This window comes from Lepidochelys olivacea, assembly GCF_965140295.1.
Source record: "Lepidochelys olivacea isolate rLepOli2 genome assembly, chromosome: 28".
Lineage (NCBI taxonomy): Eukaryota > Metazoa > Chordata > Testudines > Cheloniidae > Lepidochelys > Lepidochelys olivacea.
The window spans coordinates 3,311,668-3,329,311 of NC_140438.1; the positions used below are offsets into that span (position 1 = coordinate 3,311,668).

At 43.1% G+C, this 17,644-nt stretch overlaps 1 protein-coding gene across 1 annotated transcript; it reads right to left on the bottom strand.

The window, feature by feature from the left end:
- Positions 1-126: 126 nt before the first annotated feature.
- NUBP1 (NUBP iron-sulfur cluster assembly factor 1, cytosolic) lies at positions 127-16,359 on the bottom strand. Its single transcript, XM_084616356.1, has 11 exons — positions 16,126-16,359; positions 15,919-16,023; positions 14,029-14,162; positions 10,898-10,966; positions 9,367-9,399; positions 8,474-8,564; positions 6,346-6,500; positions 3,539-3,649; positions 1,878-1,980; positions 913-996; positions 127-298 (listed from the first exon to the last, which is right to left on the bottom strand). Exons 1-11 carry the CDS (start codon positions 16,163-16,165, stop codon positions 234-236), a joined length of 990 nt encoding a protein of 329 aa, XP_084472482.1. The 5' UTR covers positions 16,166-16,359; the 3' UTR covers positions 127-233.
- Between the last annotated feature and the right edge of the window lie 1,285 nt (positions 16,360-17,644).

The following is a 17,644-nucleotide window of genomic DNA, read 5'->3' on the forward strand; positions in this document are numbered from 1 at the left end:
TGTGAGGCACTAAGTGACTTATTTCTATAAACTTATAATAAAGCTTTGAGACATCAGGTGGACTAGCTGGTGTTCAAATATTATGGTGATCGCACACAACAAGAACAGGAAATTAAAGCAAGGACATTAACTTAAAAATTATTTATTTGCAATACAGAAAAGAAGTACAAGTCTTTACATTCTGCCTATCAATTCATGACACAATCGTTGCTTTCCTATAGTTAACTGCACATTTATTCCATTCCTTGGATAGATAATTTTTCTTGTGAGTGTTGTAGGCCACAATATTCTTGAATCCCTGCAAAGAAGCAAAAAACAAGGTAGTAGTGAATTTATTTTATGTATGGTCAATCACTGCATGGATCTATTGCCTGCTGTGGGCATAAGTCACAAAATTTTGTCTATCATATTACCCTCACTTATATTTGAAATGGTTTAAAGAATTTTAGACCCATTTTTCTTCTGCTATTTGAATACTTTCTGCATTTTGTACATTTGCTCTTCCAGAAGTGTCAGAGTGACATATTCAAAACTTCACTCACTGGTAAGCTGCCAAATTCCATTTAAGAAATGCTTGCTCGTAGAAAATTAGCAGAACTATTTTATTTTCTTAGTAAGAGTACATGATGTATTTGCTGGAACTCAATGAAGGTCAAAGAAGCCATAGAAGACACACTTATTTTAGTTACCTGGAGTTAAATAGCTATCCTTTTAACAGAATTTAATTGTTTAAAATATAATATATATATAAAATGAAGTCATTCTTGAGACAAGTAAAGAGATAACAAATGGTGCGATTTCATGATTCTTATACTGTACATTCTGCCAAAATTACACCTTCATAACATGTTTAAGAAACTAATTGTTCAGACAAGTAATTCACATATCAGCCTTTTAACATGACATACTTACTTTGGATGATATTCCTGTAAGATGAAGTAGCTGGGGACTCAGGTATTTCAGAGAAAAAAGATTGGCCTTCATCACAACTTTTCCCTAAAAAAGAAAAAAAAAATAAGCTAAAAACCTTGTGATGCAGAAAAACAAAACAAAAAAAACCTGCCTGAAAATTACCTCCCCAAAATTGCTGTACCAGTCCAGTGAACCAAGCAAGGGCTTATGTTCTTCCTGTGTTGGTAACACATGAATGAAGCATGGTAGCTATTGTCTTATAGACAGCTATTAGAACTAAGTAGAAGAACAATGTCATTTTTCAGACTGAGGTCCTCGGCTTTCCTAGATTTAGACGTCTCTGTACACGTCCTGTCTATACCATCCTTCCGTCTACACGGGATGCTATTCCTTAATTCCATGGAAAATTAGCACCAAGATGGCCTTGCTTTACACCCAATACTGTGTAGATTGGTGTACATGATCTACTCGTAACGTGGTATTTTACATACTAGCTCTTTTCTTTTAGTATATGTAATTATCCACTGGAAAAAACCTAACTAAATTCATACAACTAGCATTTTTTCAGTTGTTATAGAAACTCTAACTGTATCAAAACTTGATGTTACAAGATTTTATTCTTCCTTGTGGTATGGTTACATCCAGTATGCAACTGTAAGTGAGCAGTTTTTCAAAAAAATGGCACACACAAGATGAATCATGTTACTAAAGGTGAACAGCTGACATGATTACTATTTAAACCTAAGCAGGAAGTTCTCTCATCATTTTACTCATTTCAGACCAAACCATATTATCACCGTTCCACAAACTGTATTTACAGGAATTTTCATTCTAAAAAAGTCAACTATTGGACACTGTTTATCGCAGTGAATAAATCTAAACCTTAGTTGATACGCCAAAAATGACCCTGAAGTAATGGCAAGCACAGTGTTGCTGTTTATTATTATGTAATTTGCCAAGCTTACCTATTTGAGGCTCTAGAGGCACTTTCCCCAGGAGAGAAATATTTAAATTTTGGCACATCTTCTCTGCTCCTCCAGTTGTTGGAGGAAAGATTTGAGATTCAATCTGTAATGTTAAAAAAAAAAGAACTAGTATTACAAGACATCTCCACAAAAGATCATTTTGAGAACTACAGTTCTTCAGTTTTTTTTAGCGGTATTTTCAAAACATCACTAACTGAAATCCCAGTTAAAACAGCCCCACATTGTGGGCTTCTGATGGCTATGTATGGTAGTTTCCTGGCATACTATCGCTGCATGTTGGAGTTCTACACCATTAAAACATTTGACCTAAGCTTTCACACAAATCATTTCTGCCCATTAAGAGCATTGTAGGGGCAAATATAAATCACAAGTACCATTTCTAATACATTTGTCCTCTATTCTTCTAGTGTACGTTACTATTCCTCCAAGACATTTATTGTGGTATATACACAATCCTAATTTTAAAACTGTGGGTTAGAATTTAAATTTACAAGAGCGAGGGATTTGAAAGCAGACAGTGTGGCCAGACAAAAGCTGTCAATATTCTTTAATGCTGACCTGCGGAAACCTAATTCTTTCCAAGACCTCGGACTCGTAAGCAGAGACTGACAATTATGTCTGACTTTTCCAAGAACTCATACTGCTTTGAGGATGTGTTCAAATGGGTAACAGGTTGATGCCAAGGAACTCACCTGAAACCCATGGACCCACATTCCTAAGACAAGCTGATTGTGCATTAGTCTGCATGTTTGGATGGTCGTTACCATCCTTTAGTTCTCTCTCTGAGTTAGTAACATGTAATTTGTCATCTTGTTCCCGTCCTAGCCCAATCCTCAGACTCCACGTTTATCATGACTGGCACATACAATCCAGCATGGGACTGTTTCTAGAAAATGATTACGGTACACAGTGTAGCAACCCCCCATTCCATAATGCTCCCAGTTTGTACTTTCACGTGTTGAAAATGCCAGGAAAGTTCTGAAGCAAAAGCAACATGTGTAGCTCACTTATGTAACAGGGGGGTCAGGAGTTCAGCATCTAAAGGAAACTGTTAGTAAACTGTTAGAAACACCTCAATGTTTGCATACAAACTAAACAAGAAGGCAGGCTGCCGTAGTGCTTGAACACACAGCACTTCAGAAGTTTCCTACCTCACAGGAGCTGCAACATCCCACATCAGCGATTCAGCGATGCCAGCCAGTGGCTCCTCTTAATAGGAGCATTTAAGACAGAGTTGTTAAACACTGCCACAAGTACTCCTCCTCTTTTTACAGGTCTTAAAGTAGGTCTATTATTCAAATATAGATGTCTAACAACGTAGCATCCTGCTGTGTAGCTGAAGCCTCCATTGTTATCCAATGTTCTGGCTCCTAAAAGAACCTACAAAACTAATCCTTGGCCTCAGGAATGCACCTTTCGTAACTATTTAAGGACGACGGTTCCTGTATAAAAGAGCTTGATACTGTTTCCACCAACAGAAACAGGATTATTTTTTTTTTAATTCAGGAGATCAAGCAAGTTTGTGCCATGATAAGTAAATCCTTTCCCTTCCCTCATGGTCACCACAAAACATACATACATTTGGACTGCGTATATTAAGACGAGTGAAAATATTAGCAATAAGTTTTAGATAGTCTTACCTTACATTTTGGGCATACAAAGCCACTCATATTTTCAACAACACCTATGATTGGCAGTTTCACCTTATGACAAAAGTTGATCTCCTTTCGAACATCCTGAAGTGATATTTCCTATCAAAAGCAAGTGTTATTTTGTCAGTCCACATACACTGGACTTTTTCGATCTATGGGTTTTTCCTACAAAGCAAACTTACCTAGCACAGAAATCTTTCAAGCAACTGTTACAATCTTGCTGACTTCTCTTCACATTCTGAGCATGTTTTCCACCAGCAGATTAAACAAATAACCTATTATCTGGTTTACTCAATTAAGGTATCTTCTGTCTTGAGACTGACCAAAGATGATCAAGCTATTTAGATCTTTATTCAACCAATTTAGCTTCCAACACCTTTAAATCTGTCCAACAATTCTGGCATGGGTTCAACCATCTTTATGCATATCGCCTGCATTAATGTCATATCTTCAGTGAAAAGTATTCTTTAAATAGAACGGATTATGCGAATATTACTTTTGCATCTACTGTTAGTTTACAGAAAGACATCAAAAAACTAATCTGGTGAAGGTGTTGAGGAAGATGTGCAGGAACGGGTTTACTCACTCTTTCCAAGATCAATTCTAACACCACTCCCTAACCCTCACCCTTCTCATAAACATGCCTACATAACATAGGAATGGCCCTACTGGATCAGACCAAAGGTCCATCTAGTCCAGTATCCTGTCTTCTAACAGTGGCCAGTGCCAGGTGCCCCAGAGGGTATCAACAGAACAGAGATCCATCCCCTGTCACTCATTCCCAGCTTCTGGCAAACAGGCTAGGGACACCACCCCTGCCCATCCTGGCTAATATCCATTGATAGACCTAGCCTCCATGAATTTATCTAGTTCTTTTTTGAACCCTGTTATGGTCTTCACCTTAACATCCTCTGGCAAGGAGTTCCACAGGTTGACTGTGTGTTGTGTGAAAGAATACTTCCTTTTATTTGTTTTAAACCTGCTGCCTATTAATTTCATTTGGTGACCCCTAGTTCTTGTGTTATGAGTAGTAGTAAACAACACTTCCTTATCTACTTTCTCCACACCAGTCATGATTTTACAGAGCTCTATCATCTCCCCTTAGCCGTCTCTTTTCCAAGCTGAAAAGTCCCAGTCTTATTAATCTCTCCTCATACGGAAGCTGTTCCATTCCCCTAATCATTTTTGATGCCCTTTTCTGAACCTTTTCCAATTCCCATATATCGTTTTTGAGATGGGGCGACCACATCTGCACACAGTATTCAAGATGTGGGCGTCCCATGGATTTATATAGAGGCAACATGATATTTTCTGTCCTATTTTCTATCCCCTTCTTAATTATTCCCAGCATTCAGTTTGCCTTTTTGACAGCTGCTGCACATTGAGTGGATGTTTTCAGAGAACGATCCACAATGACCCCAAGATCTCTTTCTTGAGTGGTAACAGCTCATTCAGATCTCATCATTTTTGATGTATAGTTGAGATTATGCTTCCTTATGTGCATTACTTTGCATTTATCAACATTCAATTTCATCTGCCATTTTGCTGCCCAGTCACCCAGTTTTGAGAGATCCCTTTATAGCTCTTCACAGTCTGCCTGGGTCTTAACTACCTTGAGTAATTTTGTATCATCTGCAAATTTTGCCACCTCACTGTTTACCCCTTTTTCCAGATCATTTATGAACATGTTGAATAGGACTGGTCCCAGTACAGACCCTTGGGGGACACCACTATTTACCTCTCTCCATTCTGAAAATTGACCATTTATACTGCCCTTTGTTTCCTACCTTTTAACCAGTTACCAATCCATGAAAGCACCTTCTCTCTTATCCCGTGGCTGCTTACTTTGCATAAGAGCCTTTGGTGAGGGACCTGTCAAGGGTTTTCTGAAAATCTAAGAACACTATATCCACTGGATCCCCTTGGATGCTTGTTAACCCCCTCAAAGAATTATAGTAGATTGGTGAGGCATGATTTCCCTTTACTAAAACCATGTTTGACCTCATTTCCTTCCACTTCCTCCTACACGTCCCTTGCATTCTGCTCACTACTCCCTACTTAATGTTCCACTTGTTTCCTGCCACTTGTGCCTTTGGACATTTTCTTGTTGATCCTACTCCTGGAAAACTGTGCCTCTTCCTGCATAATTGGCCTCTTCTCCCCCTCCTTCAAACTGCCCACTGAGAACGTACCTCTGATTTAGCTAGACTTCTGCCACTAATCTCAGCACTGGTACCTGACTTGAAACAAAAAGCCCTCTCCCGCCCCAACCCCCCCCCCCACTATACATATCCTAAGAAGGAAAAGTATACTAACCCAGAGGTTCTACTGTCCATAAATCAATCAATCAATAAAAGCTCACCATGATTCCCCCCACCCCAACATCACTAGTATCTTCTTGCTGTCTATTATCATCATTCCTTACTTCCCTCCTAGCACCATCTGTAAGTCTACAGTATTGCAAGTTCACAGTCCTTTGCCTTCAGGAAGTCTCCAACATGCCATAGAGCTGTAAACAAGTTCCACATAGTGTCATTTGAATGAGAAAATTATCTGATCTCTACGGATCAGCATCCAATAATTTGGTTGTGATGAATGGATCATGCTGGGCATGGGTCACAAATGGCAGGAAGAAGATTCTGAAGCCAATTGGCAGACTTAAATCATCTCCTTCCATGGAGAGACATTCCCTTGTGCCTACATGCTATAGTTGATTGACGAGGTCATTTCTGTAAAGTTAATAAGTGTTCCAAAGCAAAGATTTGATTTAACATTTGTAGCAGAACTTCTCTTACCTGAGGAGTAGTGATTATAACTGCTCCATCTATGTGTGAGGAACTTAGATACTGCACAATAGATAAATGTTCATCTGAAGTACCTGGAGGTGTATCCACAATAAGGTAGTCAATTTCACCCCAATCCACATCACGAAGGAATTGTTTGATCATTCCTAAAAACAGATGCAAGATGAACAACAAATTTGAAATTTAGAAACATACAAGCTAGAAAATAGCAAGTGTGCAGTTTCCTCAATCTCCAGCATAAACTTAAAGGGGCAAAAAGCTTGAGTGAGAGAGTCAGAATTTGGTCTGTTGTTCAAAAAGTCTGAAAGGCACTTTGAGAATCTATTCTGTGCTAAAAGATTACCCAAAATATGACTGCAGCCACACTCAAAGCATGGGTCTATTTTGCAAGGAGAGTATGTAAAATGGCACCTTCTCACTGAAAATATCTGCTCTCTGTCTGACTTCAGCAAATGTATATTTTTACTCCTGTTAACAGAACAGTGCAGAGCCAACACAGAAGAGTGAGATGGATTCTATTACTTCACATGTATCAGAATTATTTAGCAAGTTCCAATCAGTTACATCTGTAAAACTCCATCTATGGCAAGCAATAAAAGAGGTCATTGAAGCCATAATTTTTGCTGTCAGAAGTTTCATTACTGATAGCGATGCTATAAAGTAAAAAGAACAGGAGGACTTGTGGCACCTTAGAGACTAACAAATTTATTTGGAGCATAAGCTTGTGTGAGCTGCAGCTCACTTCATCAGATGCATTCAGTGGAAAATACAGTGGGTAGATTTATATACACAGAGAACATGAAACAATGGGTGTTACCATACACACTGTAACCAGAGTGATCAGAATGTAACGAAAGTGATGAGAGCTTTTCCCCCCCGCTCTCCTGATGGTAATAGCTCACCTTACCTGATCACTCTCATTACAGTGTGTATGGTAACACCCATTGTTTCATGTTCTCTGTGTATATAAATCTCCCCACTGTATTTTCCACTGAATGCATCCGATGACATGAGCTGCAGCTCACGAAAGCTTATGCTCAAATAAATTTGTGAGTCTAAGGTGCCACAAGTCCTCCTTTTCTTTTTGCGAATACAGACTAACACGGCTGCTACTCTGAAACCTGTCGCTATAAAGTAAAGAATTCAGTTTTACTCTCAGATCCTGTCTTTTCAGCTGATCATTTTAAATATTGAAGGTTTTGGATAAACAATCCTGGATCCTTACAATATCAGTACAGAATCACTGTTTCAGAAAGATCTGCACCTTAAGTTCTACTTCCAGAGCATTCTACTCAAATTTCTCTATATTTTAACATATGCACTGTCAAACTAGAATTGAGTGTTATCAATAAAAAGTTAGGTACATTCTATTTCAGAAAATTTAAGCAGAAAGCAATGGGATGAGGGACCGAAAGGGCTAAAACTAAGTAATTTAAAATCTACAGTAACATGGAAATCACACGTTAAGGTCTGAAAAAAGAATAAGCCGTTTTATTACATAAATTCATCAGCAAAACTGGCTCAAAAGAATATTATTGTCTATTTCCATAACCAAATAGTCTACTTCCAGTCTTCTTTTATGCACAAAAGGATAGTAAAACAAACAGTATACATTTAAAAGGTTGAATTAACAACCAGATAAGACAGTTTTGCTACCTACATTCATTTACAAAAAAAAACAAACCCTGAACATCAGGTAACTTGGAAATTATGATGTTGAATATTGAGGTTTCTTTCAGATATGCAATCAATTTAAGAATCTTTTTTAAAACATGAACAATATTCATGCCTATTTAGAAAGTTCAACAGACCCGTGTTAACACAGGGCAATAAACTATAGATATAAATTCTGCCCAAGTGTGAAAAAAGTATCAAATGTACATGTTAATCAGTAGTATGCATGCAATATATCAAATATAGACTCCTTAGTTTCCATCTAACCAGTCTAAACTAAGTTGTTCTGATTATGTTACAGAGCTCAGTTCAATATACGATAGCATTTCCTTTCACTCTAGGATGGTTAAGAATAACGGCTTTGCCAACAAAGTTTTATATGGAAAAAGGAAGCACTGTCTAAATTGCAATAATCAACAACAGTGAAAATACTTGAGATACAGACCATTTTTTTTGGGTCCTCTCCAGATAACAGCATCATCAGGACCACTGAGCAAGAACCCCACAGACATGACACACAAGTTTTCTTCAACATACTAGAAAAGAGAAAGCATACTATTAAAAAAGCCCAGAAAGAAATTTACTTACCAAAATAATATCCTTACCAGTTCTTAAAAAGATTTTAATGGATCAAAACATAGTTTAAAGAAAATGGATGTTTGAAAAAATGAAGTGTCCTTACTTTTCTTCCATCAGTCAAAGGCTGCATGATTTCTGTACAACAGTCAGTAATCTGACTATAGTCACATTTTAAAGAGCCTTTTACAAACTGATAATGCCAATTACTGCAATAACTCTTCACAGAATCACTACTGAGAAGGCATGTGGCGAAAATGACTTCCCTTTCTCTCTCAGCATCAGAAAAATATTTGTGTGGTGGCATGTACAAAAATTTGAACAAAATCTGAAATATTTCCATGCATTTTGTTAAGAACATCACCTCTGTTATTCCTTGGGATTTAATTATCTGCAGTGTTGTTATAACTGGAAGTGAAGTATTGTGCAAGTGCAGGAGAACCAAAAATAACTGAAACTGACTAGTCTATTTTCATTGTCCAAACCAAAATAAGTGCAAAGGGAAACAGCTGAAAAGGCGAAACTTTACTTTGTTTTAAAATGTTCAATTATAATAACCCACTGTGATGTTAGTAACAGAAGGAATTTTTTTTAAAGCTATGCTGTTTAACCTGTAGTGCATCTTTAAGAAGCAGGACTTCTGTATATGGAAAAAAAAGAGTGGGTAGGAGGGAGAAAATAGTTCTAGTTTCTCTCTGGAATAGGCCCCCCTAAACGGTTTTCTTTTTTAAAACAGAAAAGAAAAAAACCTCACTAACTTACCACCGGAGACCATCCAGAACCACTCTGGTGAACCTGAGGATAAAAGCAATGTTTTAAAAACCCATATATGCAGTATATACACAATGTATGTAAAATATAAGCTACACTGTAATGATACATTTCAAACCAGATGCCAAGAAATATGCTAACTGTATTGAAAGAGTCAAATGGCCATATAAGAAACTGCAAAAAGGCAGAGTCACTGAATTAGGCAGCAAACAACGAATTCTGTTGATGTTGATCAAATGGCTGTTGCAGCAAACATGCTGCCTAACAATTTGCAATATAGCCCTCATTCCCTTGCTGCAGAAAAGTTAACCCTGAAGGACACCACTCTGAGAAATATTTGAAGGAAAGAAAGAGTCAGATGCTGCTAGCCACTGCCTGTAAGTACGGGGATACCTGCTAAAAGTTTGCTACGTAGTACAAAACCAGAACGGGGACTGGAAACCAACTCCAGAGAAACACAAGATAATACTTCCTTATGTCAATGGCATTACTTTCCTATTAATATGTCAGCCTAATCATATATAAATGTCTTAGAGGCTGCTAATCACATGGCAAAGGCGGTTCAAATATCCTTCTAATACAAACAGTACCTACCATAACCTATAAACAATGTTTAAAAGTACATTCCCTGTTCAGAATGTTAAGTATCTTTCTCCTATGCCAGTTAGCTAGTCTTTAACAAAGGTGAACCTTGCTAACACCAATGGTGTACATGATTAGTACCAACACACGGTGTGTGCCTCTACATCTCAAATTCAAAAGCAGAGCTATAATAAGGCTGCAGATCACTAAAAGTTCAGAATTTTGTACAAAGTGATGATTGTGCAGTATTATAGTCTTCAAAAGCAATAAAGTTTATTTTATGTTGTGTTATCCTGGCATTAACTGTTTACTTGAAACGTGCAACTTACTTGTACAAGCTAGCCAAACTGTACTGAATTTGAAGGGGCTCAGCTTGCTTTTTATTATGTAAGCATGGGGGTGTGAGAAAACCTGGATTTGTGCTGGACATGGCCCACCTTGATTATCATGCACATTGTAGGGAGAGTGGTCACTTTGGATGGGCTATCACCAGCAGGAGAGTGAATTTGTGGGGGGCGGGGGTGGAGGGTGAGAAAACCTGGATTTGTGCTGGAAATGGCCCAACTTGATGATCACTTTAGATAAGCTATTACCAGCAGGACAGTGGGGTGGGAGGAGGTATTGTTTCATATTCTCTGTATGTATATAAAGTCTGCTGCAGTTTCCACGGTATGCATCCGATGAAGTGAGCTGTAGCTCACGAAAGCTCATGCTCAAATAAATTGGTTAGTCTCTAAGGTGCCACAAGTACTCCTTTTCTTTTTGCAAATACAGACTAACACGGCTGTTACTCTGAAAAAAATTCCCCAAGAAGTTATTCTTAAACAAGCCCTAAATATACAAAAAAGCAAATTAAGTCAAGCAGAGTGCCCAATAAATAACCTATTAGGCCACTTGAGACAAGTTGCTCTTACTGTTTTTAAAACAAAAACAATCATACCTGTTCTCCCTCTATACCCATTATTTTAGGGATTGATGGTCCACAAATATCTATGTCCAGCAGAGCAACCTAAGAAAAAAAAAGTTAGAAATAAGTGCACACGGTTGTTTACATGATATAAATTAGAAGCAAACACTAAAATGAATTGAAATTTGGAGAGTGTTTAGCTTAGATTAGTAATGGGAAATGAAGCATTCTGACACTAGCCATTCTCACGTTTAGTCTATTGCAGTATTCCCTCCAAAAAAGACATACCCCCTGCAATCCAGTTAAAAACCTCACAAACCAACCAGAAAGACTTCTAAGCACATGTATTTTGATTCTTTAAAGGGACACTAAGTTGCATTTGGGCACAGAGCTAGTACCCAACAGCTCTCAGAGCTTTATAGCTGCTGAGCACACTCAGTTCTTGCACCAAATGCCACCTGCCTTCTAAGCAAGTGATGGAAGTTACAAACTCCATAGCCCACATGGATGTAGAGCTGTAGAATAGCTGAGAACAAATGTTCTATAACAGGTTGGCCAGCTAGTGAGCCAAAACAGGTTGCATATGCAATTACATCTAACTTTCACCATCCAAGAATTTCACTAAGAGCCCCTCTCTAGACTGAGCATTAATCCTTCAATTTTATTCTTAGTTTGCCTACAAAGACTATATTGCTTAATCAAAAGGGCTATATAGCCACCTTAAAAGAGGTACTGAATAACAAAATGATTGGTAGTATCCTCCCAGAAGTCTGAAATCCTGTCTTTGTCTGTTTTAATCATTTACATCTAACAAATTCCACCCCAGCTCCTCCCCACCCTCAACCCCTCTCGCTTAAGAGGCACAAATGTAACATGATCTTCACACAATTCCTGTTGATCTTTATGTATGGTAACACAGCTCTGGGACCTGGGCGTAACTCACGCTCCCTCTAGTGACTGGTATATAAATTATACAGAAACAGTTTCTGTATTTGTGTATGTATTTAATGTCTCAGTAACAGAGTGGTGGATTTATAAAAAGATTTAGAACCTAGATGGCACTGCCCACGCATGTAATCTTGAGTATCAGAAATTATTGGATAATACTACAAACTGCACAGACTACCTTCAAACTGACAATCATAGAATCACAGAATATCAGGGTTGGAAGGGACCTCAGGAGGTCATCTAGTCCAACCCTCTGCTCAAAGCAGGACCGATCCCCAACTAAATCATCCCAGCCAGGGCTTTGTCGAGCCTGACCTTAAAAACTTCTAGGGAAGGAGATTCCACCACCTCCCTAGGTAACGCATTCCAGTGTTTCACCACCCTCCTAGTGAAAAAGTTTTTCCTAATATCCAACCTAAACCTCCCCCACTGCAACTTGAGACCGTTACTCCTCATTCTGTCATCTGCTACTACTGTGAACAGTCTAGATCCATCCTCTTTGGAACCCCCTTTCAGGTAGTTGAAAGCAGCTATCAGATGTAATTAGAATGCAACCATCAATGGCTGATAGTGAAAGCATATGAACCAAATAAAATTTTAAGCAACTGCATTGTATGGTTGAAAAGAAGATCTAATAACTTTTAGTGCATTTTCTTAGGGGGAAAATTACCAATGTTCCGAATTTATACTGTTGCTTATGAAGATTCACCTTGTCAGGCCTCAGCAAACCTAGTTTTACTTGCACGGAGGCAACGTCAGAGACAAGTAATTTAATTTACATTGGGAAAGTGCAGACTGAACTAACTTATTTAGTAGCACGAAGGCCAAACTGTCCACAGTCACAGATTTCACTTGCCAACAGGCAAGCAGCATACGAAAATATTTCACTTAGTTATTACACATTGTGATTTGTCTAATGTATAACGTGTCAGAAAATAAAGTAACTTATTTCTAGTTTTTTTATTTCTTTAACATGCCTGAAACACTGATTGTATATGTCAAACAATATTCTGTAGAAACCTGTTCCATATAGATATCAGTTGTGCCACATCAAGGGAAAGGAAAATGAGAGTTGATTACAATATGAAGTTTTTGTGAAAGATTTGTCTTTCTGAATGAAGTAATACTGCATGTGGAAACTTACAAGGATGGAAAAGGATTTAAAAGCTATTAATTAAAGGAAAGTTCTATCCTGAAAAACAGAAGCGGATTTCATAGCATTAACTGCAAGCCTATTGAGAGAGATTTTAGAAAAAAAAGTTCATAAAAATAAAATTCTATCAGTACTAAGCACATAGCACACATGCTCAAGATGTTGTTACTGAACCTATTTGCTCTATGTGTTGCAGAAAATCTCTCTTTGTGCATACTGACAAAGACAACTTTTTACTGTTATCGGTATTGGAGAATCCAGACAGTATTAGAAGAGTTAGCTACATTCTAGACTACCTCATGTATGAACAATACAAATGTGTAAGCTCATATTTAAGAAAATATTGTTTATGGTGACTGAGGAAGTAGGAAGCCAAGAAGAGCTGCACACCACAATAACTTGACATTGAGTCTGTTGGCAGTCAAGCTTACAAGTCAGCACAAGACTCTTAACAGATTTGATAATGGAAGCTACTGGGGAAGAATGGCACACGCCATTTTTATAGTTATTTCTGTGATCTTAACTGCACTTGAAACAACCAATGACATTTTAAGGTTTTTTCCTGTGTATGTCAGGTTGTTTTTGTTTGTTTGTTTGTTTTTTTAAAGATGCATGTTAATAGCTTTCACTTTTCTGGGGTGGGAAGGAAGGTATAGGAGCAAAATAAAGCCTCCTTCTTACTCACAGAACCCCTAAGACAACCACATGCCTGAGCTACGTTTACCTTCTCCCCACAGTGCCCAGGTATGTGCAAGATAAATCTAGAACATTTCTTTTATTCATGTACTAACCACCAAGCTACTGGACTTTGACAACAGTAATGAAAATCAAGTACAATACCATAAGAACCATCTGTAACTCTAGTTTTAGGATGTCTGATAAGTAACAAAAGTCTGGTATATAATTTTTAGCATTATTCTAAAAAAAAGTGATGTAGTCTCTTCTCCTACCACCTTCGACGTGTTAAAATGAAGTTTCAATCCGATATTCCTGTCTATATTTTTACCCCAAGCTGTAGTCTCTGTACAGCCATACAAAGACGTATAGGAGAGGGGTTTCTCACCTGTTTAGTCTCGTCCTCAGCTAAGCCATGAGCCAAGTGGGCGCTGAAAGTGCTCTTGCCGACTCCTCCTTTCCCAGACAAAACTAGGATTTTGTGCTTCACAATTTTCATTTTCTCCTTTATTTCTTCTATAGCTGCAAAGTCAAAGGCGTTCCCAAGAGTTTGCGCCACGAGCATAAGGGACAGCACACCAGGAACCCTCAGACTCAGCCTAGGCCCCCCGCCACCTGAAAGGGCTGCGGGCCTGTTTCGATTCTTCTCCCCATTCACCACCCGCTGTTGCCTCCCCATGCACCCCACCCCCTCCCCCTCCCCTAAGGGGCATGCTCAATGCGCTCCCCAGACACCACCAATAGCTACCCCTCCCCTCCACTCCCCATTCACCCCACCCCCCTCCTCCCCCAAGAGACACGCTCCATGCGCTCCCCAGACCCCCCCCAATAGCTACCCCTCCCCCATTGACCCCACCCCCCTCTTCCCCCAAGAGACACGCTCAATGCGCTCCCCAGACCCCCCCAATAGCTACCCCTCCCCCAAGAGACACGCTCAACGCGCTCCCCAGACATCCCAATAGCTACCCCTTCCCTCCTCTCCCCATGCACCCCACCCCCCTCCTCCCCAAGAGATATGCTCAATGCGCTCCCCAGACCCCCCCAATAGCTACCCCTCCCCCATTCGCCCCACCCCCTCCTCCCCCCAAGAGACACGCTCCACGCGCTCCCCAGACCCCCCAATAGCTACCCCTCTCCCATATGCCCCACCCCCCTCCTCCCCCAGAGACACGCTCAATGCGCTCCCCAGACCCCACAATAGCTAACCCTCCCCCATTCGCCCCACCCTCCTCCTCCCCCAGAGACACGCTCCACGCACTCCCCGGACCCCCCAATAGCTACCCCGCCCCCATACACCGCACCCCCCTCCTCCCCCAGAGACACGCTCCACGCGCTCCCCAGACCCCCCCAATAGCTACCCCGCCCCCATACACCCCACCCCCCTCCTCCCCAAGAGACACGCTCCACGCGCTCCCCGGACCCCCCAATAGCTACCCCTCCCCCATTCGCCCCACCCCCCTCCTCCACCAGAGACACGCTCAATGCGCTCCCCAGACCCCCCCAATAGCTACCCCGCCCCCATGCACCCCACCCCCCTCCTCCCCCAGAGACACGCTCCACGCACTCCCCAGACCCCCCCCAATAGCTACCCCTCCCCCATGCACCCCACCCCCTCCTCCCCCAGAGACACGCTCAATGCGCTCCCCAGACCCCTCAATAGCTACCCCTCCCCCATTCGCCCCACCCCCCTCCTCCCCCAGAGACACGCTCAATGCGCTCCCCAGACCCCTCAATAGCTAACCCTCCCCCATGCACCCCACCCCCCTCCTCCCCCAGAGACACGCTCCACGCGCTCCCCGGACCCCCCAATAGCTACCCCTCCCCCATATGCCCCACCCCCCTCCTCCCCCAGAGACACGCTCAATGCGCTCCCCAGACCCCCCAATAGCTACCCCTCCCCCATGCACCCCACCCCCCTCCTCCCCCAGAGACACGCTCAATGCGCTCCCCAGACCCCTCAATAGCTACCCCTCTCCCATGCACCCCACCCCCCTCCTCCCCCAGAGACACGCTCCACGCACTCCCCAGACCCCCCCCAATAGCTACCCCTCCCCCATGCACCCCACCCCCCTCCTCCCCCAGAGACACGCTCAATGCGCTCCCCGGACCCCTCAATAGCTACCCCTCTCCCATGCACCCCACCCCCCTCCTCCCCCAGAGACACGCTCCACGCACTCCCCAGACCCCCCCCAATAGCTACCCCTCCCCCATGCACCCCACCCCCCTCCTCCCCCAGAGACACGCTCCACGCGCTCCCCGGACCCCCCGCGCGGCTCACCGGGGTCCGAGGCGGCGGGGCCGCCGGCGGCGCACAGCCGCTGGTTGGGGCAGCCCTGGCAGGCGGCGGTTTTGCCGGCTTGGACGCTGCTGGTGCCGGGGCAGCCTGCAAGGGAAGGCGAGAGAGCGGGCGGGGGCCCGGGTCAGGGGAGCCGAGACGCCGCCGCCGAGACACCCCCCGCCGGCCGGCGCGCCCAGCCCCCCTCACCGTGCGGCAGCGGCGCGGCCCCGGGCTCGGCCTCCGCCATCGCTCAGCCGCCGCCGCCGCAGCGCCGCTTCCGGGGTGGGGGCGGGGGCGCGGGCGCCTCGCGGGGACCGTTGTGACGTCGCCGAGCCGCCAGAGAACGTGCGGCTGGAGGGTCGCGCGACGTTCCCCTGTCACGTGGTTGGGCCGCTGCTGGCCGGGGAGCCGCCCCCTGCTGCTCCCCGGAGCCTCCTGCTCGCTGTCGGGGGGGCTGACGTCAGGGTGTCCCCCTCCCCCACTCCCGTACCGGGCGCGACTGCTGTCTCAACTGCCTGACCTACTGAAAAGGGCAAGTCCTGAGAGTGGGGCCCTCGTCTTAAAGGGGCAATGCTCGTCTCTCTCTCTCTGACACCCACGGGGGGGGGGGGGTGTCTCTCTCATGTACACACAGAGTGTGTCTTTGTCACTCTCACAGTGGGTGTCACTCATGCACACACACAGAGTGTGTCTTTGTCACTCTCACAGTGGGTGTCACTCATGTACACACACAGAGTGTGTCTTTGTCACTCTCACAGTGGGAGTCACTCATGTACACACAGAGTGTGTCTTTGTCACTCTCACAGTGGGAGTCACTCATGTACACACAGAGTGTGTCTTTGTCACTCTCACAGTGGGTGTCACTCATGTACACACACAGAGTGTGTCTTTGTCACTCTCACAGTGGGAGTCACTCATGTACACACAGAGTGTGTCTTTGTCACTCTCACAGTGGGAGTCACTCATGCACACACACACACGAGTGTGTCTTTGTCACACACACGGTGTGTGTCTCACGCACACGTTGCCGGCACAGAGTGCCCGAGGCAAGCCACAGTTGGGTTTGTTGTGTGTCTCTGCCATGCTGCGTCTCCTCCCTCCATGGGTGCCGCCTTGTAGAGTGGGGGGCTACATTAACAACGCCGTGTTCACCCCCGAGGGCTCAGCCCAGCGCTAGTTCATCATTTAGCAGTGAGGCATCGGGGAAATAGCCCACCCCCTCCCTCCACCACCCCAACCAAGCGAAAAAAATGTCCCTGGAGCCTAACACCCTCCCCCCACCCCCCATTTACATTAACTCTTTTGGGGAAATTGGATTCACTTAACATCATTTTGCTTAACGTAGCATGTTTCAGGAATGTAACTACCACGTTGAGGGAGAAATTACTGTACAGTTCTGCTGCCCTCGATTCACACAACAAGGTTAACAACCCTTTATTACTCCTGCCCCAACAAGAGGGAAACTGGGGATCCAACACCAGCCAAAAGTGATCATTTGGGCAAGCAGTCCCATCATGCTGAGCACCTAGGCAGGGTGACTGTGAGATCAGCTCCTCTTCCACAGCTCATCAAGATGCCAGGGGAGGACTCATTCAGACTCCGCTTTCCTATGCAAGGCCTAGCTCTGAATACTTGCTGCAGCTGTGGTTTGATTCTGGTGGCTTCCAATAAAACACAGGGAATGCTCCTAGAGCAGCAGTTCTCAACAGGGGGGCTGTGGGGCCCT

Bases quoted from the DNA above. Each gene is read 5' to 3' on its own strand.
- NUBP1 (XM_084616356.1), bottom strand. From the start codon at position 16,165: ATGGCGGAGGCCGAGCCCGGGGCCGCGCCGCTGCCGCACG. The intron at 1,981-3,538 runs GTAAGACTATCT...TTAACATTACAG, and splicing joins TTGTATGCCCAAAATGTAAG to ATTGAATCTCAAATCTTTCC. The intron at 997-1,877 runs GTAAGCTTGGCA...TTTCTTTTTTAG, and splicing joins GCCTCTAGAGCCTCAAATAG to GGAAAAGTTGTGATGAAGGC.